The sequence below is a fragment of the Felis catus genome, chromosome A2, assembly GCF_018350175.1.
Source record: "Felis catus isolate Fca126 chromosome A2, F.catus_Fca126_mat1.0, whole genome shotgun sequence".
NCBI lineage: Eukaryota > Metazoa > Chordata > Mammalia > Carnivora > Felidae > Felis > Felis catus.
Genome location: NC_058369.1, coordinates 9,887,584 through 9,911,367, shown reverse-complemented (window position 1 = coordinate 9,911,367; position 23,784 = coordinate 9,887,584). Strand labels below are relative to the sequence as shown.

Below are 23,784 nucleotides of genomic sequence, written 5' to 3'. Positions count from 1 at the left end.
ATTTGGAATTCTGGAGGAAGAGTTGTTCTGTCTCCAGTTATTTGTTCATTCATTTATTTATACCAATATGGACTCGTGAACGGTTATTTCAGTCTTTGGGTTGTAACCCGACACTATTGTGATTTCTTTTGTTCCTCACACTGTTCCAGCTGTGGCCATTGGGAGCTCTTTCAGTTGGCTCCCGCTCTAAGCATTTTACTTCAGGCGCTGTCCTTTCGCCGCCTTGACTCCGTATTTTTTGTTGGCTTGTTTTTGTTTTTTTAGCACTTCTTATTTCCTGGCACCTCAAGAAACGCAGGGCTTGCCTCGTGTTTTCCCTGCCCCAGTCCTAGAATCAGACGCTTTCCTAAGGAGTCAGGATTCCCTTTTATTGGAGTATCGCAATGGGAAGTCAAGACCTGGGCACTGGGTGTGTCCATCACTACTGGGGGTGGGGGTGGGACGGGTATGTCATTGCTGCTAGGTCCTCTCAGCTGAGAGTCTTCCTTTTTTTATTTTTATTGATTTATTTTAATGTTTTAATGTTTATTTTTGGGAGAGAGAAAGAGAGAGAGAGAGCAGGGGAGGGGCAGAGGGCGAGGGAGATACAGAATCCGAAGCAGGCTCCAGGCTCCGAGCTGTCAGCACAGAGCCCGACGCGGGGCTCAAACCCACAAACTGTGAGATCATGGCCTGAGCCAAAGTCAGACGCGTAACCGACCAAGCCCCCCAGGCGTCCGGCATTCATTTTTTTAAAATACTGGGTAAAATTCATACAGGTAAAATTAACCATTTTGGTGTTACATGTACATGTATGTTTTTTTTTTTTTTTAATTTTTTTTTCAACGTTTATTTATTTTTGGGACAGAGAGAGACAGAGCATGAACGGGGGAGGGGCAGAGAGAGAGGGAGACACAGAATCGGAAACAGGCTCCAGGATCCAAGCCATCAGCCCAGAGCCTGACACGGGGCTCAAACTCACGGACCGCGAGATCGTGACCTGGCTGAAGTCGGACGCTTAACCGACTGCGCCACCCAGGCGCCCCACATGTATGTTGATAGCACTATTCACACAAACAGCAGGAACAACCCGTCAACAGATGTATGGATAGACAAAAGGCGGTAGATCCATACAATGAAACATTATTCGGTCATAAAAAGAAACGAGGTTCGGATACACGTTACAGCGTGGTTGAACCTTGAAAACATTACAGCGAGTGAAAGAAGCCAGACCCAAAAGGTCACATATTATAGGATTGCGTTGATCCGAAATACCCAAAATAAGCACATCCCTGGAGACAGAAAGCGGACTAGTGGGTTGCCAGGGGCTGGGAGGAGGACAGAGTGGGGAGTGATCACTACTGGGTATCCCTTTGTGGGGGTGAAAATGTTTTGCACAGAGGTAGTGGTCGCAGAACATCGTGACTATCCTATCTGCGCAGAACATTGTGACTATCCTATCTGCCGCTGAATTGTTCACGTTAACATAGTTTTGTGTTACGTCAATTTCACGTCGCTTTAAATAAACAATACTAGGGGCTCCCGTGATGGGCTGAGCTGCGTTGGAATCCCACCCTTGCCTCTTTCCTGCTGTGTGACCCTAGTAGGCAAGGAAGGCATTTAACCTCTCTGGACCTTGGTTTTCTCACCTGTCAAACAAGGAAGAATCAATGCGCGCATCTTAAAACATCCCGGGGCCGGCGGGCAGCGCTGTGTACTTCTGTTATTTCTACTTGACACATTCTCTTTGGATCCGAACTTTATCCCTTTGTCCTTTTCTTCATGACAAACTCCTGGCCTCTGTTGCCCCCTGTGGTGTCTTGGGCCCAGGCAATGCTCCAGGAGGCGGGAGTCATATCTGATTGTACTGCTTTGAAAGGGCTGATGAATAAAATGCTCCCCCCACCTCCTCTTCTCCCAGCGACTCTCCAGGGACGTACCCTTCTGCCCTTTTCTCCATATCCCCAGTGCCTGGCTCAAGGGCTGGCAAAGAACAAACTCGCTGGGAAATAATTGCTGTCTGTCTGAGTTTGCCTGGCCCATAACCAGAAGGCTCTTTTGTGCTTCACACAGAATCAGAGTTTTGAGCCCAATATAGCTGCATTCAAATTCCAGTTCCTATGTGAACTTGAGAAAGGCCTTACACCTCTCTGAATTCATTGGGAAGACGGAGTTAATTATCATATTTCCTGGGGCGCCTGGGTGGCTCAGTCGGTTGAGCCTCTGACTTCAGCTCGAGTCTTGATCTCGCGGTTCGCGAGTTTGAGCCCCACGTCGGGCTCTGTGCTGACAGCGGTCCCCCATTCTCTCTGCGACTCCCCCGTTCACACACACTCTGTCTCTAAAATGAATAAACATTAAAAAAAAAAAAGAAAATTAAAAAAAATAGGCCTATTTCCTTCCTGGGGCTGTTTGGGGACTTGGGTGAAATTCTGTAAAGTGCTGAGCACCACGCACAGCACACGGTAAGTGCGGTGGCTTGGGTGTGACCCTGCACAAAGATACCTCCCCTCGTCCTAACCCTCCGCGTCCTAACCCTCCGGAACTCTGAACCTGATATTATTTGCGGAAAGGGTCTTTGCATACGTAATTAAGGCCTTTGAGATGAGATGGTCCTGGATTATCCGGTTGGACCCTAGACCCAACGACACAGGAGAGATAAGGCCATGTGAAGACAGAGGCAGAGGTTAGAGTGATATACACGAAGAAACCAAGTCATGTCTGGAGCCACCAGAAGCTGGAAGAGACACGGAAGGATCTTCCCCCAGAGTCTTTGGAGGGAGCATGGCCTTGCGGACCTTGATCTCAGCCTTCTGGCCTCTAGAACCGTGAGAGAATACATTCCTGCTTTTGTAAGCCCCCCAGTTTGTGGCAACTATCAAAGCAGCCACAGGAAACGGATACGTAAGAATTAGGAAAGCCCGCCTGCTACCAATATCATTATTTTCATTACCATTATTATTTTTGGCCAGCATACAAATGCACCCAAAGTTTACCAATCCTAAATAAAACCACTCTCTCCAAACGTAACTAGTCCTATTTCTGGATGGTCGGTACAGCCTGGTGCATCAGAAATAAAAAGTATAAGATCGGCTGTGGTATCTCCCTCCCAGTCTCAGCCCCCACCTTTCCCTACAGGTAACTCACTGCTCTTAATCTCCCGAGTATCCTTCCAGAATTTCTGTGCACCTGTACAAACATGTGAATATAGGTTCTTATCCTCCCCCCCCCACATACACACACCTACTTTTACATGAAAGGTAGCATTTAAAATTCTTTAATTGTGGTGAGGTGCCCGGGTGGCTCAGTCAGTTAAGCATCCGGCTTCGGTTGAGGTCATGATCTCGCGGTTCGTGGGTTTGAGCCCCGCGTCGGGCTCTGTGCGGAAAGCTCGGAGCCTGGAGCCTGCTTCGGATTCGGTGTCTCCCTCTCTCTCTCTGCTCCTCCCTGGCTCGCTCTCAAAAGTAAACAAACATTAAAAAAATGTGTTTAATTGTTTATTGTGGTAAAATATACATAACATACAATATGTCATCTTAACCATTTTAAGTGTCCTGTTCAGCAGCATTAAATACGTCGCATTGTTGTACAGCCGTCCCCACCATCCATGTTTACCACCCCTATGTTTTTAAATCTTCTCAGATGTTTTTAACATTTATTTTTAGGGGCGCCTGGGTGGCGCAGTCGGTTAAGCGTCCGACTTCAGCCAGGTCACGATCTCGCGGTCCGTGAGTTTGAGCCCCGCGTCAGGCTCTGGGCTGATGGCTCGGAGCCTGGAGCCTGTTTCCGATGCTGTGTGTCTCTCTCTCTCTCTGCCCCTCCCCCGTTCATGCTATGTTTCTCTCTGTCCCAAAAATAAATAAAAAACGTTGAAAAAAAATTAAAAAAAAATAAATAAAATTTATTTTTAAAATTTATTTATTTTGAGAGAGAGCGAGGGAGCATGCACACACATGCACAACAGGGGAGGGGCCGAGAGACAGAGAGAGAAAAAAAGAGAGGGAGAATCCCAAGCAGACTCCACGATGTCAGCACAGAACCCCACCTGGGGCTCAATCCCCTGAACCCTGAGATCACGACCCGAGCCGGTATCAAGAGTCTGACGCTTAACCCACTGAGCCACCCAGGCGCTCCTCTTCAGAACTCTTTCATTTTCCCAAACTGAAACTCTGTCCCCTTGAAACACCAGTCTCTCACTTCCCCCCTTCCACTCAGGCACCCATCATTCCCCCTTTTGGTCTCTATGGATTTGCCCATTCCAGGTACCTCGTGTGAGTAAACTCCTATGACGTTTGTCGTTTTGTGTCTGGCTTCTTGAACTTGGCCCAATGTTTTCTTTTCTTTTCTTTAATTTTTAAGTCTATTTCTTTATTTTGGGAAAGAGAGGGGGTGGGTAGGGGCACAGAGAGAGGGAGAGAGACTTCCAAGCAGGCTCCGAGCTGACACAGTGCAGAGCCTGATGCGGGGCTCGAACTCACAAACCGTGAGATCACTGTCTTGAGCGGAAATCAAGAATTGGAACCTTAACTGACTGAGCCACCCAGACGTCCCTCTTTTCCTTTTTTTTTTTTTAAGTTAATTTATTTATTTTGAGAGAGAGAGAGAGAGAGAACAAGGGAGTGTGTGCATGAGCAGGGGAGGGGCAGAGAGAGAGAGAGGGAAACAGAGAATCCCAAGCAGGCTCCACGCTGTCAAGTGCAGAGCCTGATGTGGGGCTTGAACTCACAAACCACGAGGCCATGACCTGAGCTGTAATCAAGAGTCAGATGCTGGACCAGCTGAGCCACCCAGGTGCCCCAGGCACGACGTTTTCAAGTTCATCCATGTTGTAGCATGTGTCAAAACTTCAATTCAGGGTGGCACGTTTTATACATTCTGCTACACCTTGCTCCCCCCCCGTCCCGCCCCACTTAACAACAAATGCCGGGGATCTCCCCATATTGAAACTCTCTTCACCCACCTTGTTGTTCTACAGCTGGGTAGTATTCTGCTGTGTGGATGTCCCAGAGTTAATTTCACTCCCAGAGACGGGCGACATTTTTCATCCATTTGTTCTGGAGCTAACACTGCAGTGAAAAACCTTGTAGAAATGTCACTTCGCACATATGCAAGTGCATCAGTAGGAAAATTCCCCGAAGTGAGATTTCTGGCTCGAACAATATGCGCATTTGTGCTTTTTATAGATATTGCCAAATCTCCCCTTTGGGGGATAGATTAATCCACACTCCCTCCAGCAATTAATGAGTGTTCCGCTCCTCTATGGCCTCACCCACAGAGCGTGTCAACCTTTGGATTTTCGCCAGCACAACAGGTGAAAAATGGTATCTCGGAATAGAGAAAATTTACACTTCCCTTCCATAAGTACAGTGGGACATACTCCATGTGTTCAAGAGCTATTACAGTTTTCTCGTTCCTCTTTGGTCACCTTCGTTGCCCGTTATTTTTTAGGATGTTGATCTTTTTCTTCTTGATTTCTAGGGGTTCTTTATATATTAAGGAGATCTCTTATCTGGTTATCCGATGGGGGATAAATATTTGCTCCCAGGTTGCTGTTTCTCCAAACTTTTAAATTAATGAACGCTGACATTTATTGAGAATTTGATGGACGCCTGGTCTTCTGCGGTGCTTTAAACACCCTAGTCAACCTGACTGACATCATTTTTCGTCTCTAAATACTACGTATAACATGCATCTCTAGAAAATAAGGATATTTATACACTGACAAATATACAAGCATTCTTCGGTATCATCTTACGCCGAACACATATTCAAATTTCCCTGAGTCTGTGAAATGTCTTTTCAGAGTTGATTTACAGCCCAGACCAACAGAACTTTCTACGAGGGTGGGAGTGTTCTATATCTGTGCTTTCCACCATGGTGGCCACCAGCTGGCTACTGAGCGCTTGAAATGTGTCCAATAGCGATGAGGAACTAAGTTGTTCGTTGTATTTTATTTTAGTTACTTTTATTTTTTTAAGGGTATTTATTTATTTAGAGAGTGGGGAAGGGGCCGAGGAAGAGACAGAATCCGAAGAAGGCTGCACTGTCAGTGCAGAGCCCGACGCCAGGCTTGAACTCGTGAACTGTGAGATCATGACCTGAGCTGAGATCAAGAGTCTGGCGCTTAGTTGACTGAGCTACCCAGGCATCCCAAGTTACTTTGAATTTTAACAGCATGTGGGAAATTACTAGTCAGGATCCCCGATGCACGTAGGTGCAAAAACCCTCAACAAAATATTAGCAAACAATACATTAAAAGGATCACACACCACGATCAAGTGGGATTTATTCCGGGGATGCAAGGACGGCTCGGTATCCGCAAATCAGTGTAATACGCTAGCAAAATGAAGGACAAAAATCATAAATGATCATCTCAAGAGATGCAGAAGAGCATTCGACAAAATCCAACATCCTTTCGTAACGGAAACTCTCAACAAACTGGGCATAGAGGAGACGTAGTTCGAGGTAATAAAGGCCACGTACGACAAGCCCACAACTAACATCATAATAGTATAACACTGAAAGCTTTTCCTCTAAGACAGGAACGAGACAAGGGTACCCGTTCCCACTACTTTTTTTTTTTTTAATTTTTTTTTCAACGTTTATTTATTTTTGGGACAGAGAGAGAGAGAGCATGAACGGGGGAGGGGCAGAGAGAGAGGGAGACACAGAATCAGAAACAGGCTCCAGGCTCTGAGCCATCAGCCCAGAGCCCGACGTGGGGCTCGAACTCACGGACCGCGAGATCGTGACCTGGTTGAAGTCGGACGCTCAACCGTCTGCGCCACCCAGGCGCCCCATCGTTCCCACTACTTTTATTCAACACAGTACCGCGAGTCCCAGCCAGAGCAATTTGGCAGAAAAAGGAATAGAAGGTAGGGGCGACTGGGTGGCTCAGTCTGTTCAGAGTCCAACTTCTGCTCGGGTCATGCTCTCACGGTTCATGAGTTCGAGTGCCGCATCGGGCTCTGTGCTGACAGTGCAGAGCCCGCTTCAGATCCTCTGTCCCTCTCTCTCCTTGCTCCGCCCCCAGTCCTCGAGCGCTCTCAAAAACGAATAAATGTTTCAAAAACATTTAAAAAATAAATAAAAGGTATCCCTTTCTCCCCCCCACCCCCCCGCCCCCAGCAGCCACCATATTAGTGCAGATTTCAAATCTGTCTTCCTGACCCAAATACATCTAACCTACATTCACTGTCTCCATTCACCTCCCAATTGGCCCTCAGCCGTTTGCCATCTGCTATATGCTCCCCAAATGCCAGTGAACCTTGGTCTCACCCAGTCCCATCTCTCCCCAAACACTATTACGCCCTCACTGGTCCAGGCAAAGTGCCCACTGGTGTAATTTCATCCCAGATAACCAATTTCTTGCTCTTCCCAAACCACTGCCAGAATCTCTAAGACATTTGCCCTGTGTTCCTGAACAGGTACATAACCTCGAGCAATAGGATGTACCACTGTGTATGTTTATATGCTCACTTTGTATGTGTGTGCAAGTATGTTGTGACTAGCACAATGGGACTGTGTACTAGATTTCCATCTGTACCCTTTCAGCTCAGTGATATATTGCATTTTTGTTAAGAGAGTCAAAGCAGTTATCAAAAAAAATGTAAAAAAAAAAAAAAAAGAAAGAAAGGGGCGCCTGGGTGGCTCAGTCGGTTAAGCATCCGACTTCAGCCAGGTCACGATCTCGCGGTCCGTGAGTTCGAGCCCCGCGTCGGGCTCTGAGCTGGTGGCTCAGAGCCTGGAGCCTGCTTCCGATTCTTTGTCTCCCTCTCTCTCTGCCCCTCCCCCGTTCACGCTCTGTCTCTCTCTGTCTCAAAAATAAATAAACGTTAAAAAAAAAAATTAAAAAAAAAAAAAGAGAGTCAAAGCAGTTATTAACTTATTTCCTTCAGCCTCTCCCCACCAAAAATTGTCTTACCACTTGGTGGGGGGTGGGAATAGGTTGACACAAGTTCATGTGGATACGCGTGTGTCCCAAGCATTTTCTCTCAAAGCCCAAGTATTTAGGGGATCACCTCTCAGATTTTTAAAAAAGTTTATTTATTTATTTTGAAAGACTGCAGGGGGGGGTGGGAGAGAGAGAGGGAGAGAGAGACGACATGTGCCAGAGAGAGCAGGGGAGGGGCAGAGAGACAGGGAGAGAGAGAGAATCCCAAGCAGGCTCTGTGCGGTCAGCACAGAGCCTTACGTGGGGCTTGAACTCACAAACCTCAAGATCATGACCTGAGCTGACATCAAGAGTCAGAGGCTTAACCAGCTGAGCCACCCAAGCGTCCCTCACATCTCAGATTTTTGTTTTTTAATTTTGTATTTAATTTTTTTTAATGTTTATTTAGAGAGAGAGAGAGAAAGAGCGTGAGCAGGGGAGAGTGAGACACAGACACAGAATCCGAAGCAGGCTCCGGGCTCTGAGCTGTCAGCACAGAGCCCGATGCGGGGCTTGAACCCACGAACCGTGAGATCATGACCTGAGCTGAGGTCAGATGCTTAACCGCCTGAGCCACCCAGGCGCCCCTGTTATTCTGTAAATCTCAGTTCATTTTTTTCCCCCCAACTTTTCCTTCCGCTCGATGATGCAATACCCTCAACAATATTTTCCCAAGATCACCTTAACTCATCAAAACCCTGCTTGCAACATAGTTCCCCAAACCTGTTGGACTGGGCGTCCTCTGACACTAGATTCCATTTTATCCATGGATATATCTGCACAGTATTCACACATTTATATTTTTTTTCTCTTACCCCATTGTGTGGCTTGAAAAGTTAGAACTAGCCTGCTAAGCCTAACACTTAATAATAAGCAGAAATGCACCGGCTTTTATGATGATTTGCCAGTGTAACAGGAGGACGTCTTGTTTGCGTTCCAATGCACCGAGGGTCAAATTCTCCTTGGTAGCTGGCACATTCGTAGATAGTTTTAAATTTCTTCTTTTTCTCCCTTTTAGCAAAACTCCACGGAGATCTCTTTCTCCTGCCGCTTGGGGGAGGAACAGGGTTGCCGGGTCTTAAAATGCGATGGTGTCTGGGTTTCATGCCCATTAGCACGATACTTTGTAAGCTACTTTTTGCTGCCGGGCTACTTGGCTGAGGAGTCTGGATCATGCCGCTTTCTTAGTTCATCTTGCTAGAAAGATGGACATGTACGTTGCCTCCAGTGACCCACCTCAGTGAGTATGCTCACCCGGTGCAAAACTTTCAATGAATATAAAAATTTGGAACAGAACCACCGAGGCGCGGTTCCCTTGGTTTAACAGAGACCCGATGACTGGCTTAAATGCGAGAGAAGGTTGGTCTCTGCTGGTGGATAGCTGGGAAGCCCGTGCCCTTCTGTCCCTTGTTGTGCCATCCTCTAGGGTAGTATCTCCAAGGACGTTTGTCTAGAGACATCTTTCAGTGTCATACCTGGCTGGGGCAGGAGGCTACTGGCATCTAGTGGGTGGTGGCCAGGGGCACTGCTTAATATCGTAAAACACACAGGACAGTTTCCCACCACAAAGAACAATTTGGCCCCAAGTGTCGACGGTGCCGCCTGCCCTAGAAAAGTCCCCAGTCCCTTTTTTTCATGACTGACTTGTTGAAGAGACAGGGACAGTTGTCATGTGGTACCCCCCCCCCCCCGACTGTGGATTTGTCTGTCTGTCGCTTCCTGATATTGTCATTTAACTTGTTTCTCTACCCTTTCCATTTCCTGCAAACTGGATGTGAGGTTGAGAGACTTCATCAGAGTCAGGTTTAACGTTTTGGCAAGACGTGTCCTAGGGGAAGCTGTGAACTTCCTTTCGCATCCCATCGGGAGGCCCAGGGCCCTTTACTGTGCTGCTGAGCTGCCTGGCAGCTCATGCTGGTGACAGCCTGGCCTCCGTGATCAAGTCCACACCCCTGGGCTCCGTGAGCCATCCAGCACCCTGTGCATAGTTTGTTCCCCGTCATTCTCTCACCTGCTGCTTTATGATGCCCATCAACGATCATTGCCCAGATCAATGATTTCCTTGGCTTTTGCAAAACGGCAAGTTTTCTTTTTCTTTTTCTTTTTTTAAGTTCATTTATTTTGAGAGAGAGAGGAAGAGGGAAGGAGGGGCAGAGAGAGAAAAGGAGAGCATGAATCCCAAGCAAGCTCTGCTCTGTCAGCACAGAGCCCAACATGGGGCTCGAACTCAACAGACCATGAGATCATGACTTGAGCCAAAATCAAGAGCTGGATGCTCAACGGACTGAGCCACCCGGAAGCCCCTAAATGGCATTTTTTCTAATTCTTTCATTCTGCATTAAAAAAAAAAAAAGTTTATTTATTTTGAGAGTGAGCAAGTGGGAGAGAGAAAGAGACAGAGGGAGAGAGAACATCCCAACCAGGCTCTGCATCATTATCAAGGAGCCCGACATGGGGCCTGATCCCACGAACTGTGAGATCATAATCTGAGCTGAAATCAAGAAATGAACGCTTAATGGACTGAGCTACCCAGGCCCCCCTAATTACCAATGTTTCAGAAAGGAGTTGGTCAAGAGTATAACTTGACTTCCAATGGTATAACATGTGTTTTTAAGTTTCAAATTGGGGTATAACATACATAAAGGACATAGATTTCGAATGGAGAGCTCAGGGAATTTTTTTGTATCTATAAACCCATGCAAACACTATAAAAAAAAATAGAACATTTCTAGCCCACACTGCCTTCCCTGTCACAAAGGCTTATAATGAATATTTGCGATTGAAGAAATGATTTCCAGGCTTGGCTGTGCTCACTGGGGGGGTTAGGGACTTCAGGGAGGTGGGGAAATGGGTGGGAGGTGGCAATAGGGCTTCTAGTCCCCCCCCCCCCCCCCGGGTGGCCCCCATGCACACAGGGCTGGCCCTGGGACCTCCACCTGTCTCACAGACGCAGCTGCAGGGGCTGACTGGCTCTGCGGGCTGGGATTTATCCCGGCCACCTTATGCCTGCAAGTCGCATTCATTCTTGGGTGGACTTATCAGGGCTGGGGCTCCGTGAGCATTTCCAGGCTGATTGAAATTGCTGCTACTTTTCCTCTACCGTGGAGGGTCACACCCCGGGGCATCAAAGCACATCGGAAAGGCCCAGAAAAGGAGACAGGCTGTCTGGGCTCTGCTGCCTCCCAGCTGCGTGATCCCGGAAGAATCTCCTTCTACCTCTGAGACTCTATTTGCTTTTTTGCTTTACCCGTCTAGTGGGGCGGGGGTGGGGTGGATATTCCACTTTGCGGGGCTGTTGGGAGGTGGAGGGTTTCTGGGGAATCACCTGGCTGCCTTTGCTTCTCTGACCTCACCTCCTGACGCTTTCCTCTTTGCTCATTCTGCCCCAGCCTGATGTTTATCTCCCGCCTCCCCTCCTCCCCGCCGTTCCCTCCACCTGGGTTTTATGGAGTTGGCTTCTTTTCACAACTCAGGACTGCAGGACCCCTCCCTCAAGTGACACAGGCCACTGCATCCTGTCACTCCTCTCCCACCCCACCCCCACCCCCCCATGTCACTCTTACAGCCCCTTAAAAACCTATCTTATGTAGTCATTTCACTAGTAATGGTGTCTCTCTTAATAAAATGCAAAGCCTGAGGTTTTGTCTGCTTTCTTTACTTTTACAGCCCGGGCCTTGCACACAAGAGGAGTGAAGTTGGTTGAACCAGGAAACAGCAGCTCAGAGACGGAGCCGCTTCGTCACACTGTCACACAGCAGGACTACAAGTAGAACCATGGGCTCTGAGCTTTTTCGTTCATTTTCCTGTCTCTGGTGGAGACCACGGCGCAAAACCGAAGGGGGTCGCGGGGCCGGCGGGGGTGGGGGAGGATGGGGGGAGGGCAAAAAACTCATTTATCAAGATAATTACTATTTTGAGAAATCAAAATTAATGCAAAAAATTTTGAGGATTAAAATATGTTTTTGAAAAAGTAAAAGACAAGATCCGATCCAGCACTTGCGTGACTCACTTCATCTTGATCCCACTCCTGGCAGGATCCTATCTTTATTTAAAATTTTGGTAGTTTGGTCATCATGGATTTATTTTTTCCCCATTAATTTTGATACTTAAAAAATATTGGATAGAATGTCATTTATCTTGATGATTGAGTTTTTTGCGCCCTCAACCTAGTCTCGACCCGCTTCTGTCTCTTCTCTCCTGGAGAAACTGAGGCAAGGAGGACGGTGAGGGGGCGGCGCGACGGAGGGGGAAGAGGGTCGGGGTGCGGTGTGGAGCCTTGGTGAGCAGCCCGCACTCCCCTGGGGGTGCTGGGCGCCGACCTTTGCTTATCGCCCGCGCTAGAAGCCTCTAATTAAGTCCTCCGCTTGCAGGAGACCTTTCCCAGGGCTGTCCGCACCGCCTGCGGGGCGGAGATAGCCGCGGTTGTCCCGGCAGCGGTGACCTTTTCCGGCCCGATAGGAGGGGGAGGCGGGAGCCCTCGCGGAGGCCGGGTCTAGGCGGAGGTGGCGGGGGAAGTTTGCTCGAGGGATGGGACCCGGGATCGAACCCAGCCTTCACATCCCACGACCATCTTACCAACGTAGGGCAATAGGGGGGAGGGGAAGAGCGCCCAGTGACGTCACTGAATCCCTAGCCCAGCTCCGCCGCTGACGTCACAGACGAGCCGCGCGCGTCACTGCATTCCTCCCGTGACGTAAGCGCGCGAGGCGAGGAACTGACCCACCGGGGCAGGAAGAAGTCTGAAGGAAGAGAGCTTTCCTTTCTCGCCTTTTATAGTTGGTAAGGCTTTTAAAGTACGCTGAGCGGACTACCACTCCCAGCTGGCTTTGCGTGCTGCGCATGCGCACGGTTCCCAGCTGGAGAGCGCGGCAAACCTTTGGAATGGATTGACACCCCTTTAGCTGAACCATAAGGCAGGTTTTACAGCCGCAAGCCAATCCCAACCTCACAGACCCCACCCCTTTATTCTTAGGCCGCTGCTTCCTTGCGGGAGTGACGGGTTCTTCTGCCTTTGAGGGTTCAATTTCCTTTGATGGACATTCACACCGATGAATCAGAGCGCCGAGAAGTCGAGAGGGTGTTGAAAAGCGTGACTTAGGACCAATAGCTTAGCAGCAGGACCTAGCGCCATCCAATCACTTCTCCTGGCGCCGCCAATCACCCGGGACTCCGCCCCCGCTCATGACGTGTGTAGGGTGGGTAGCAACAGTTGCCCCGGTGAGGGAAACGGAGGCGCCATAGCCACGGTAGTCGTGGCGACCAAGCAACCCGGCAACGCGAGTCAACAACAACAACCGCCCGGCCGACCCCCACCCGCACCCCCCCCTGCCCGGCCCGGGGACCCCGGCACGTTCCGTCCCCCTCCCAACATCGCCTCCGAGACCTCTGGAAAGCCCTTCTGCGGACAGAAGTAGGAAGAAGCCGAGGTAACCCGGGCGGCCCTGGGGTGGTGGGCCCGGCCAGGGAGGGCGGCGGGGCCCGGGCGGCGGGTGTCGCTGTAATCATAGTCCGGGGGGAAGGGGCGGGCGGTCAAAATGGCGGCGGCGACTGTCGGGGCCGTGGGGGAGGGGGCCGGGGCCCGGCTGGGGCGACACCACCCGCCCCTGGGGTCCGGGGCCCAGCCCCCGCGAGGGGCGGGCGCTAGCAGGCCGGCGGCGAGTGGAGGTCGGTTGGACGGGGCGGGGGGCTTTTATATGTTGGGAGGCGCGGAGAGGCGGGCCTGGGGAGGCTGGGCCAATGGGAGCGAGGGAGGGGCGAGGCGGGGCGGAGGTGAATGGGCGGGGCCAGTTCGTAAGGTGTGGGCGGGGCCGGCGGGTGCCGGTGGCGGGGGAACCGGGTGGGGCAGTTGCCGCCAGGGCCTTACAGCCTCCCAAAGGGATGGAAAGCCACCTGTGCCGCGTCGCTTTAGAACCCACCCCACCCCAGTCATTCCCAGTACTCCGTGGCTGCCACATCTGAGGCCTCAGTTTTCCATTCTGTAAAGTGGGGAGAATCATTGCCATCGTCCCTTTTCTACATTTCAGGGATTTCTGACTCCTTTCAGGAATTTCTCTAGGCCTCATCTTTGAACTTTTACTGCTATGTGCTATTTTTGAGTATGGTTTGATAGAACTGTTAGCTAATCTTGATTTCCACACTGCCGTCTGTTCCTAAATCTCCCTTATCCTCGGAGAGAAAGCAAAGGAAAACAAAGTTTCATGGCGAAACTGTGGGCGAGGAATATGGCTTCAGCCGGAAGGATTTGGTTTGCAGAAGTCGAAGCCCATGGCAGGGGAGGAGTGATCTGGGGTGACTGAGGTCGTCGAACAGAAACTTGATTGCTTCTCTGTGCACCGCTCTCTTAGACCTCGTATCGTCCCTGGCCAGAGGACTTGTTTCTGGAGATGGGACGATTTTCTAACCTTCTTGCCCATCAAGGTCTGCCTTTCTGGGAATGGGAAGCCAATGGCGCCTGGAGAAGTTTCTTAGATTTCTTAAGCTGCTTCTCCTGGCCAGACACATGTTTTTGTGTCAATCAAGTTGGTGTCAGCTGGGTCACATGTCACTGAGGAGGTACCAGCCTCCAGAGCCACGTGGGCAGGAGCGGCACATCAAGATTAGAGGAAAGGGGAAGTGTTCCATGTTTGTTAGAGGAGAATCGCAGCGACTGCTTTGGCGGGCCACAGGATCTACCTGCTTGGGGAAGGACTTATTTTTTTCAGATAGCCAGCTGGGCCAAGTCCACGTTGCTTGTTCTCTGTCTTGCTTTGGAGCTCGGCATCAGCAGAGCTGAGTGGCGGTGTGCAAACTGTAGCCCTTTTCTTTTAAAGTCAATCAGCTTCGAGGAAAAGGATCGTCTCAGGCTCTCCTAAGGCTTTCCGTCAAGAATTTGAGACGAGGGGGGAGGGGTGGGGGGGGGTCTCACTTCTCCGGGACTTTTTCTAGACCCGTTCCTCTTTGAGAGGTGACAGGACCCCTTGAAAGTTCAGAAAGGCAGAGATTAATTTTCCGAGCCAGACTGGAAATACCAAGTCGCCAGAAAGGTCATCACCACCTGTTGGAAAGGCAAACTTTGAGCAGAAGGCGATGTTAGCAGTTATCTAGGTTTGTTAACTGCCCCCTCCCCCCCCCCCATAACTTTTACATTTGAAGGGCCCAAGCCCAGAGGGGTCTTGTGACTAGGGTTGAGGGCACTGGTTTAGTTTGCTTGTGGAAGCAATCAGCCGCTTTCTCGCAATCAACTGTCGCTGTGTGCCCTTCGATGAGTTACTGTACTTCTCTAACCTCAGTTTCCTTTTGTCCAAGCGAGGGACAGTGACCATTGGTAATACTCTTAATCTCATATTCCTGTGTTATGGACCCGATAAAAGAATCCATGTTGAACATCAAATACATAGTAATTGCTCAAACTGTGTTAGCGGCTACCCTTATTATCATGATTGTCCTCTCCTGCTCAGCCCTCCGAATTACACCGCTTGTATTTATTTTTATCATTTTGAATTGGGCGAGAGCCTAGTGGCTTTAAAGGTTGACTCACTTGTTGGGCTGTGTGGGCAGATGACAGAGATCCCGGGAAGCTGGATACCAGGACTCTAGTTTCTAGTGGGGAAGGATTATTCCCCTCGCTCCTGAATAGTCCTTCTCCCGCTTCAGGAGAGCAGCCAAACAGAAAAAATTCTCCTGGGCCTGGGCCCAGACTCAGCCCCAAGGCTTCCAGGAGGCAGCTGGGTGAGCCAGAGATGTGGGTGTCGTGGGAATGGCGTCCCTGGAGCTGAAGTCCTTGCCCTCCCCTCCCCATACACGTCTCCACATCGCGGGGATGGGCCAGGCAGACTTCCCCGGGGATGCAGCCTGCAGATAGCAACGGCACACTACATGCTCTTCTTGGGCTGGGCAGCCCGTTCTGGACCAGGGGGCATTGCCCAGCCCTGCTGCACAAGCCTGCTGCCGGCAGGCCGAGGCAGGAGGCAGTAACTCTTTCACAAGGTCTCGTCCATTGGTAGATTCACACTGACCTTTGGCACCCATTAACAGTGTGTTCCTGGCATGTGGACACTCATTTGACAGTAAAAGTTGAGTCCCTACTACGTGCCCGTTAGTGTCCTGGACCCGGAGGTCAGTGATGGGCAAGGCAGGCCAGGTCTCGGCCCTGGGAGAGCTTGCGTTTCTGGTCATGGAAGGAAGAGGAACTATGGATAAGAAAATGGGGGGGCGCCTGGGTGGCTCAGCCGGCTAAGCTGCTGACTCTTAACTTTGGCTCAGGTCATGATCTCACGGTTCGTGAGTTCAGGCCCCCCGCATTGGGCTCTGTGCTCACAGAGCAGAGTCTGCTTCGTATCCTCTGTCTCCCTCTTTCTGCCCTTCCCCTGCTCTCTCTCTGTCTTTCTCTCTCTCTCTCTCTCTCTCTCAAAAATAAAATAAATGTTTAAAAAAAGAAAAAAGAAGCAAATAAGGAAATAGAGGTCCAGGAAGAAAATCAAACAGGAGTCTATGCCTCAGAGTACTTGGGGTGGGAGGCACACTTGAGACCCAAGAAGGTGACATATAAGCTGAGACCTGAACGATATGAGGCAGCCAGCAGTGGAGAATGGGAGTAGAGGTGAGGAGAAGATGTCAGTCAGATGGAAGAGTTGGTGCAAAGGTCCTGAGGCAGGAGGAGGCATGGAACATTCTCGGAGCAAGAGCCAGTTTGACTAGAACATTCAAAGTGAGAAGGAGAGACTTGAGGGGCTAGATGCCTCAAGGCCCCAGAGGTCTTGGGACGGGCTCTGGATTTTATTTAATTTCCGTGATAGGAGCCTTGGGACCTCCTGAATACAAGAGTGACAAGATAGGATTTGTGTTTTCAAAGGATCTTAAAGACTATAGAGGCGAGACTGGAGCTAGGAGCCAGGAATGAGAGTGTTGTGGGGGTCTGACAACTGGGATTGGCTGATGAAAGTGGAGAGAAGTGTCCAGCCTTCGGATCTGTTTTGGAGGAATTACAGAGAAGTCTTAAAAACTAACTGGCTAGAGAGGATCAAGGAAACGCACATCATGATATTTAAATTCCCTGTTCCCCTGCAAGTTCCCCATTGAAGCCATTCTACGGATGAGGAAAGTGAGCTTTCTTTCCATTTCCTTCGGAGGGCCTTGCCCAAAATATAAACCATCTGGTTGTAGAATTTGGCATCCAGAACAGAGGTCGGCAAACTTTGCCACCTGGTTTTGTGTGGCCTGTGAACAAAGAATGATTTTTACACTTTTAAGAGATTGGGTGGGGGGGGGGGGGGGAATCTAAAAGGAGAATATTGTGTGGCATGAATAAAATGTCCTGGCGTGATAGGATATGAAATTCAAATTTCAGTGTCTATAAATAAAGTTTTATTAGCACATAGCTGCGTTCATTTGTGTACATATTATCTATGGCTGCTTTCACTGCAAGGGCAGAGTTGAGTAGTTGCAGTAGAGGCTGCCTGCCCACAGATTGATTGATTCAGTGATTGACGCAAACATTCTCCAAAAACAGATACTGACTTTGAAAGATAGATACAGCCATTGGTGACTTTCTTGGCAGTTTCATTGCCAAGGAACAGGTTTGCTGAGTGATTCCCTTGTTCTGTGTGCCCTGCTCTGTAAAGAAAGGGGTCTCATGCCGTATAAATATTCGTGACTTATTTCTCTCTAGGGAGCACCTTGCAGAACAGTGCTTAACCTACTCATCCACGAATGGAAAGAAAAGGGCTTCCTGGTCACACAATCGTGGGAAACGTGGGATCCTGTATGGCCCTTCCTGGAGACTGATGGCAATGACAGTTGCCAATAGAGAAGTTGGTTTAACTGTTTCACTAATCTCCCCTTCTTTATTTATTTTTAAGAGAGACAGAGAGAGAGACAGACTCCGAGTGGGGGAGGGGCAGAGAGCGGGAGACACAGAATCTGAAGCAGGCTCTAGGCTCTGAGCTGTCAGCACAGAGCCTGATGCGGGGCTCCAACTCACAAACAGTGAGATCGTGACCTGAGCCCAAGTCAGACACTTCACAGGCTGAGCCACCCAGGCGCCCCTCCCCTCCTCCTTTTCAATTTCGCTGTTCAGCCTTCATTGTCCCTTTCTTCCCCTGCCCCTGAGTGGAAGGAATGAGGCCTTCGGGCTTTGCACCTCAAGGAGGAGAAAGCACCTGCAAGTGTGGAGCTTTTAAAGTCCTTTCCTTGTGGGAGGTACCCCAGGAGCAAGCCGTGCTGGGGCTCAGAAAAGCCCAGGCCAGGGTTTCTCACAGACGTCCCCCAGGGCCACCTGCCTCGAATCATCTGGTGGAGAGTTAGCTCAAACAGCAGACTCTGGGGCCATCCCAGACTCTGGGCAGTGGGGCCCAGGAGCCTGCATTTAACTAGCTCCGTAGGTGATGCTGATGAACAAACACCAGGGTTGGAGTCCCCCTGGGCACCTCTTTCTAAGACCTCTTTCCCCTTCCCCCTCCATCTCTATGTGGCACAGATACTTGTTCAATGAGAAGGAGAATAGTGGTTTCCACCTCTCAGGGCTTACTGGGTGCTGGGCTTGTCTCGTCGGACCTTTACACCAGCCCTATGCATCGGTGTCCTCCTCATCCCCAGGTACAGATGGGGAAACTGAGGCCCAGCGGAAGGTCAGTAACGTGTTCATGAATTAAGAGACCAGTCAGGGTTCGTGTCGAGGTGGCTCTGACCCCAAACAGACGGACACTGATCAGCAGCCGTGACTCGAGCCCCTGAGCTCAGCCGGAGTTTGGACCTGATGGTGTGAGGAGCCCCCATAAGGCAGCCCCTCTGATGCTGGCATGAAGACTTTGGGAGGGCAGGGGCTGCAGGATGATGACATTGTCTTGCGCGTGACAGGTGTTTAATCTCTGTGCATGGGGCTCAGGTATCCCCATCTGGAAAACAGGGAACATGCTATGTACTGATTGAGAGAAGTAAGTGAGCCCTGCGCCTGGCTCCCGGGGTGGGGCTAGCAGTTAAGAGCACACATCTGGAGCTCAGAGAGACCCGGGTTCAAATCCTCTTCTTACCAGTTGCTGGGCACCCTTGGCGTGGTTTTGCTCATCTGTAAAATGGCCATGGTGGCTCCTCCGTCATGGGGCTGCTGTGCAGAGGTGATCGCAGCCAGGGCTCCTGGGGCTGCCGGTCAACCAAGAGTTGTTCCCCTCCCCCCCCCCCCCCCCCCCCCCCCCCGCGTCCTTCCCCTTGCAAATCCCACTTGCAAACCCTTCCCCTTGCAAATCCCACTCCTCGTCACCAGTGGCCGGAGGGCTGCCTGTTGGCGCGCGATGGCACACAGGTGCTCAAGGGTTAGCGCAGGAGAGCCTCTGGTTCAGCGGCCATCGGGGCCTGGAGTGCCCACGGGTGTCACAGGCGACCACGGGCAGGGCTGTCAAACTCAAATACTATCCTGGGCTGGCAGGGGCCGCGAAGATACGGGGGCTGGAGCTTCTGTTAACCACCCCAGTGTTTGTTCCGCTGTCCTCAGATGTTCAGGGGCTGGGGATGGCACCCGTTAGTGTGGGCGGCGGCGGCGGCGGCGGCGGGGGTGGGGGGGGTGGGGAACCGTTTGCCCATCTTCTGGGCTTGGTGAGAGGGAGGTGGGGCTTGCGGGGGTGGGGCTTAGCACTGGGAGGGGCGCGGTCAGCTAGAAGGGACTGAGCTCGTCAGGAGGGGCGGGTGCCTAGCCCAGTACCTGGGAGCGGGACCCACGACCCCTCAGCAGCCAGAAAAGCTGCCTCTGCCTGGTTGGGCCGGCCCCGTTCTGAGGTCAGCGGTGACTGCTGAGCCTGCCCTGTGGCCGGGGCCTGCTCCCAGCCCGGTGCCCCTAGACTCGGAAGGGCACTCTTCCTGTGATGAGCTCACATCTGCTATGGTAACCCATTACGGTCCATTCAAGGGCCTGAAAGCCTCTGTGGCCACAAGCTGCTCTAAGAGCTTTTTGGACTCAAAAACACTCTTCCCTTGTCTGGCACCCCACTGGGAATGATACCCAGCCAAGAATCCAAGCCCAAAGAGCAGGCATGTAGGGAACTGGGGCAGGCTGGCTGCGAGACAGCTTTCCCCACGACCTTACCTTCCAACAATTAGCCAGCTACTCAGGTGCTCAGAGTGCCCAGGACTCAGCCTCAGCCTGCTGTGTGGCCTGGGGCAAGCTCCTTAACCTCTCTGAGCCTCAGCTCCTCATCTGGCAGGAGCAAACCCAAACCCAGGCATGGTTGTTGCAAAGTTTAAAATGAAATAATGGAGAGAAAGCACTCAGCACCTTGCCCAGTCTGCAGGAGCCCTCAGGAGAAGTGTACCATTTGTCTCTGGGTGAGGGCCCAAGACCCCACCCTCCCTCACCCTCCTTTGACACAGGGGTCCCCCAGGCAGCCGAGGCTGGGAAGGAAGAAGGCAGAAGCCCTGGACAGGGGTGAGTGGAAGAAGCGTGGGCCAGCCCCAGTCCATAACCAGTTCCCCTGCAGTGATGGGTTGGTTGTCTCCAGCCTCAGGATTTAATTAAGTTAGCGATGAACCTAACCGTGTCTCTAGGGAGCCAGGAGCTGCCCCTGGTTTCCTCCGCCTGTAGATTAATTCTTGTTTTTCCTTCTTTTTTTTTTTTTTTTTTTTTTTTGTTCCCCCCCCTCCCCTTCTTCCCAAGGAAGAAAAAAAAAAAAAAGCCTTATTTATTATCATTTCCCCCACTGTTGGCATGGCAACACCAGCGTACGTTACTGAGCTCCAGGCAGCCCCACAACCATCCCAGCCACCACAGGCCCAGCCCCAGCCACCACCGCCGCCAGCAGCGGCGCCCCAGCCCCCCCAGCCGCCTGCCGCCGCGGCTACCCCCCAGCCCCAATATGTCACTGAGTTGCAGAGCCCCCAGCCCCAGGCACAGCCACCAGGCAGCCAGAAGCAGTATGTGACGGAGCTCCCGGCCACCCCCACGCCCTCGCAGCCGGCTGGCGCCCCCACCCCGACCCCGGCGTCCCAGCAGTACATCGTGGTCACCGTCTCTGGTAAGTGGACATGTCCTCGGAGCCGGGGGTGCTCTGAGAACGACTCGGACAGGACTTTGGGGAGCCCTGCGTCCTGGATGGAGGGGGGCACAGGGACGCCCTCCCTCTGTCACTGTGCCTGTCAACAGCACGGCAGCTTTCAAACTTGCTGGGGCCCCCGGGGGGGGACGTGGTGGGGGGCATTTCTGGGGAAGGAGGGGTCAGGCCAAGCAACGAGGCTTCTGTGCGCCTGAACTCCTTTCCACCAGGGCGGCCCTTAGAGCTGTTTCTGTCTCTGTCCCCAAGTAAACTGCCACTTGAGGAAAGGACTGGGCGGAGGACTTAAAGTTTGCAAACGTCTGTTGGAGATGGAGGGCGAACGGCCTGCCCTCCTTTCATGCGAGGCATTCGTGGGGGCACTTTGGGGAGGTCAGCCGGGAGGCCTCCCCAGAGGTGCACCCTTTTTGTTTCTGACAGGACCCAGGGGCCGAGGGAGGCTGTTGGTTGGGCAGTTTCTTGATCGCGTGGCCAAGGACCCCTGTTTCTCACTGCAGTCTCCCCTGTGGCTGTAGAGAAAGTGGCCGGGAAGCTTGAGTCGTGGTGTCCGTGATTCCTGCCTGGACCATCTTTCCCACGTCCTAGAGATGGGCCCAGCAGGAGGGACTGGGAGCAGAGGGTCAGGGCAGGGAGTCACGCCCCTGAGGAGGCAGAGCTCAGACCAGGACTGGGCATCTTCAGTGGTTTCCAGTGTGCACCGAGGGGTGGGGTGGGGGTAGGACAGGGGGAGAATGCCTTGAAGCCCCTCAATCCTTCCAGAATGGAAAGGGAAGGAGAGGGAATCGCAAAGCCATCCTGGGAGGCTGTGGAAGGGGCAGGTCAAGGCCGGGTTTAGGAAGATAGGACAATATAGAGTGATATGTGGCAACTGACATGGCCCCAGGGGACCAGAGCGGATGTAGCCGGAGCCCCGAGCAGCATCCTTTAGGCTCCTGGCAGTGTCGGGGTCTCCAGAGAGGGGTGGGGGTGGGGGCAAGCAGGGGCTCAACGTGGTGACTCTTTACCCCAGGGACTGGCCTGGAGGGATGTCATGTGAGAGCCATGCTGAGAGCACCAGCCATGGACATGGCCAGGGTCCCCAGGTCGCAGATCTCCAGCAGGTTCCCAGCACTGCCCAGTTATCCTGCTGGGTTTTCTCACCAGCATACCCCACCTCCCAACTCTGCAAGAAGCCGACCCTCACCTCCATCATCTCATCTCACTCCTCCCTCCTGATCCCTGACCCTGCTGCCTACCTCACTGGGGACTGGGGATAGGCGCCATCACTTACCAAGAAGGACCCCATCTCCCCTGAGCTGGCCTCACAGCTCTCAGGGTGGGTCTGTGCCCACCAGCTCTGAAAATCCCAGGCCATCCCCTCCAGGGCCTCGTGGCTCAGTCCCTCTCTTGCACATCTTTCCCACCAGCCTGCAAAAGTGAAACAGCTCCCATCTTAACCAGAAACCCCAGTTCCTGCACCCCTCCAGCTGCTGCCCACGGCTTCACTTCCTTTTAAGTTCAAATTCCTTGAAGGGTTCCCCCTCCCTTCCTTAACTCGTTTTCTCTCCTCTGCTGGCCTGAGCCTTTCCCCCACCCCCCGCCCAGGGCCCCAGTTGGGAGCCGCCCACACAGCTCCACCTTGTCTGTCTGCTGGTCTGCTTCCTTGGTCCCTGGGAGCCACCTGACGCACTGGTCCCCTTCCTCCCAGAAGCACCCTCCCGCCCTGGTCTCTGCCCACTTCCTGCCTCCCTTCTCAGCCCCCTTTGCTGTTTTCCTCCTCCCGTCCCTTCAGGGTGGCCTTGTCCAGGGTGTCCACTTTCACTCCCACCTCGGTGCTAACAGCACTCCCTGGGCCATGGCCTTGAACCCCAGCCACCTGTGACCCATCCGTTCAGGGTTGAACAGGCCTCCCAAGCCAGCATGGCCAGATGGAACTCTGGACGTTTTCCCCTCATCCAGTCCGCCCTCTCCTGAGACTTCCTCGTCCTAATAAATACCACACCCGGGCCCAGGCCAGCCTGGATTCCCGTCCTACCCATCCCTGAGCAAGACCTCTTGGCCCCACCTCCTAAATGCTGCCAGCACCCACCATCTCTCCCACCTCCACGCCCCCCCCACCCTGATCCAGCCCCTGCCCTCACCCACCGCCATCCACCCCCACAGCGCCCAAGAGGGAGCCTGATGGCAACTATTGATTAATCGCATCACAACCCAGTTCAACCCAGATGATTCGGAGGCAGGTGGCCCTGGGAACCCTCTCTGAGAAACCCTGACCTTGGCTTTCTCACCTGAGGAGAGCTGGCCCCCTGTGGCCTCTCCCACAAGGAAAGGGCTTTCAAAGCTCCGCCCTTCCTACATCCCCTGCCGACAAGTGCCTAGCGGTTCCAACTCTGGCTGGGAGATCTGCCAGCCTCCCAGCCCCACCTGGTCCCACCTGCCCCCTCCCACATCCGCTCCAGCCCTACTGGCCTTCCTGCGGCTCTAAAAACCCACAAGGCTCGGTCTGACCTCCAGGTCTTTGCGCTCTCGGCGCCTTCTGCCTGGAGCGCTGCTCGTCCCAAACCTTCCCGTGGCTTGTCCTCTCTGTTCTGGTGTCTGCTCAGATGCCACCTCCCTGACGCCCACACCTCCCCACCCTCCACGGCTCGCTCCGTCTCCTGACTTTGCTTTATTTTTCTTCTTAACACTCATCGTCACCTGAAGTGATGACGCCCATCCCCTTATCCCTGAGGGCGGGGCTCTGTCCACTGGGTCTTTGGGGAATGACTGGTGAGCACCCACGTGAGTGCCAGCCTGACCCATGACAGCCTTCCCGTTCGGTCAGCCCTGGGCAGCCGAGAGCAGGCGGGAGGCCTCGCCTGTCACTGCGGGAGGACTTCG

At 52.2% G+C, this 23,784-nt stretch overlaps 1 protein-coding gene and 1 long non-coding RNA gene across 17 annotated transcripts in view; one reads left to right on the top strand and one right to left on the bottom strand.

The window, feature by feature from the left end:
- Window positions 1-3,384: 3,384 nt before the first annotated feature.
- Window positions 3,385-12,616, bottom strand: LOC105261239. Its single transcript, XR_006590681.1, has 4 exons — window positions 12,488-12,616; window positions 9,924-10,012; window positions 4,940-5,045; window positions 3,385-3,436 (listed from the first exon to the last, which is right to left on the bottom strand). It is a non-coding gene; the product is annotated as an uncharacterized LOC105261239 (long non-coding RNA).
- Window positions 12,546-23,784, top strand: part of RFX1 (regulatory factor X1) — a 32,347-nt gene continuing 21,108 nt past the window's right edge. For 8 of the 16 annotated variants that reach the window (XM_045046816.1, XM_045046812.1, XM_045046833.1 and 5 more), the window contains exon 1: window positions 20,532-20,889. In XM_045046816.1, the coding sequence (XP_044902751.1) occupies window positions 20,583-20,889 (307 nt within the window). In that variant the 5' untranslated portion in view covers window positions 20,532-20,582. Of the gene's footprint in view, window positions 12,692-12,884; window positions 13,339-20,248; window positions 20,304-20,531; window positions 20,890-23,784 lie in introns of those variants that run through there. The other 8 variants (XM_045046818.1, XM_023246194.2, XM_023246176.2 and 5 more) reach the window with 8 other exon arrangements.